This window comes from Asparagus officinalis, unplaced genomic scaffold (genome assembly GCF_001876935.1).
Source record: "Asparagus officinalis unplaced genomic scaffold, Aspof.V1 AsparagusV1_Un2902, whole genome shotgun sequence".
NCBI lineage: Eukaryota > Viridiplantae > Streptophyta > Magnoliopsida > Asparagales > Asparagaceae > Asparagus > Asparagus officinalis.
Window position 1 is genome coordinate 1 of NW_017975161.1, and position 2290 is coordinate 2290.

A 2290-nucleotide genomic window follows, 5' to 3' on the forward strand; every position below is an offset into this window, starting at 1 on the left:
ATTAGGTCCATGGACCAAATAATGCACCCACTTCCACTCCCGCGTATGTCAGCACTAGAAAAACCAGTGCAAGAACAATTCCTCAAACAGGCAGCTTGGCATTCATCCAGGCTCATTGTCCTGTTTACAGTCGCGCTCACTGTGTCTGGCAAAAGCGTTCGGGGAACAGTCTTAAATCCATCAGTCCTACAATCCAGTTTGGTCTTCCTGACACACCCAGCAGAAATATATCCTGAATCCCTATTTGCCGGTGATTTAGGCTCAAACCCTTGCAAGCAACTGCAATTTGGAGAACCATTTGCATAACCATTTGGAACACACGAACCATATGGGCCACAAGGAGCATACCGATCACATTGGCCGCTTGGGATGTACCAGACTTGGCCCCAAGACTTATCACGCCAGAAATACCGTTCTGCGACCCCGAGTGCGTTCACAACAAGCCTAGTGATAATGGACTTGTTAACCACGCCTGCACTGTAGTAAACCTCTTCCTTGTTATTAACAAAAAGGTAGACAAGAGCATCTTTATTATTTGGGTCTACCTGACTGCTGAGCCAGCTGAAATGGAGGCCAGTCCAGGGACCGTACCGCCCTTGCAGAATATGGCCATTCCAAAGTATTAATTGGGGATCACCGCGGAGGTCCAAAGCTAGGGTGTAGTTACCAGGGGATGGATCGGTTGAGCTAGACCATGCTGTCAGGTTACGGTTGAGTCCACTTGTTAGGTTCCAACCTAGCTTCATGCCTGGTATAAGAGTATCGGTCGGATGATCGAAACTCTGCCATGCAAAACTATTGGAATCGGTTATCTGAGAATCCCTGATAACAAAATTGCCAGTGTCCAAGAGTTGCGCCACAGGTTTTCCAACAGCCATCATCGACAGCGAGGACAAGAAGACTTTAGAACTGCCATCAGTTACGAGGAGACTTCCATTGGATGTTAACATTAGGGCTGCCATAGGATCTGAGACCCGATTTTTACGGTTCCCAACCCATATGACTGTCTGGACTGGGATTCTTGTGTACCATATGCCGATGTACCGGTTGTTTGTTGAGTTGGTGGGGGAAAAGAAGCCCAAAGAGAAGGCCCCATCAGATCTTTGCAGAGGAATTTGATAAAAGAGAGAACTTTCAATTTCAATTGTTTTGGTTTGGTGATTTTTCAGGGGGGATTTTTATTTAAAAAAAAATTGACAACAAAAAATGTTGAGAAAATCTTTGCAGAGGAAGTTGACAAAAGAGTAAACTTTCAATATTAATTGGGGGCGTTTTTTTTTAATTATAACTATAAAAAGTGTTGCCGGCGTGACAGGGGGTAATACTCACCACTGTACTACAACGTCCTTGTCGTTAACGAAGGAAACGCTATATATAAAACTATAATTATACTTTCCCTTTCAAAGACGAAATTTTTTGTTTTTTTTTTCTCTTTGAATAATAAAATATAAGATTGATTGAACTTCTGAAAGAACATAAACCAAAATGAAAAGCAAAACACTTGTGAGCATGCATTTTTACTTCATAGTTGAACTAGGGCTTTTTTTGTGACGAGGGAACCTTAGTCAGCGCATTCGGTTTAACCGCTAGCGGCCATAGTGCGAGTCTTCCCTACTTCAATTTCAACCATGTGGGGCTTCCCCTTAATACTATGGGCCCATCCCCTAGTATGATCACAGCCGAGCGCCCCATTACCCTTGCCAAATCTGGAATTCGCGTCTCGGGAGAGAGAAAAGATGCATTTTCGTGATTTAGGGTAGGACACGGGTATGGGTTGGACTAGAGGGGTTGGGTCACATATATTAGGATTTTTAAGGGCTATTAGACATGGGCCAAAGTAGGAGAGGCTGGGTCACATCAACATCTTGTATTTGGGGCCTTGATGCAAGTTCTCCTTTAGAAAAAGGAATGAAAGCTCGAATATTTAAGCTTTACATGTTCAAGTTTAACATGTTCAATTTGTATAGTTTAAAGTTCGGACGTGGAATTGGCCACTGAGAAAACAACTATGCTGGATATGATACATTCGGACTATATCAAAGAAATACAAGATCGCTTGCTTAAAATTGCCAAGATGTTCCTCCTACTGAATCCGCGTTTCTTATTAAATCCTATACAAGTTTATGTTTCTCTTCAGAGGTAAACAGGCGAAGACCATAGCAGAATACATATAACTCAAAAGGATAATAATTCTATTTGGTGATTATCCAACTAACAGCAAATAAGGAGGAGATTTAAAATTCTGGCGTCAAAAATAATGAAAGAAATTTATATGTTTCTTTCATAGCCA

The 2290-nt window shown here is 42.0% G+C and overlaps 1 protein-coding gene across 1 annotated transcript; it reads right to left on the minus strand.

The window, feature by feature from the left end:
- Positions 1-5: 5 nt before the first annotated feature.
- On the minus strand, positions 6-1094 carry LOC109828617 (S-locus-specific glycoprotein S13-like; the record flags this gene model as incomplete). The annotated part of the gene is made up of 1 exon (XM_020395575.1): positions 6-1094. A coding segment is annotated over exon 1 (957 nt), but the record flags the coding sequence as incomplete, so codon positions are not given.
- Positions 1095-2290: the final 1196 nt, after the last annotated feature.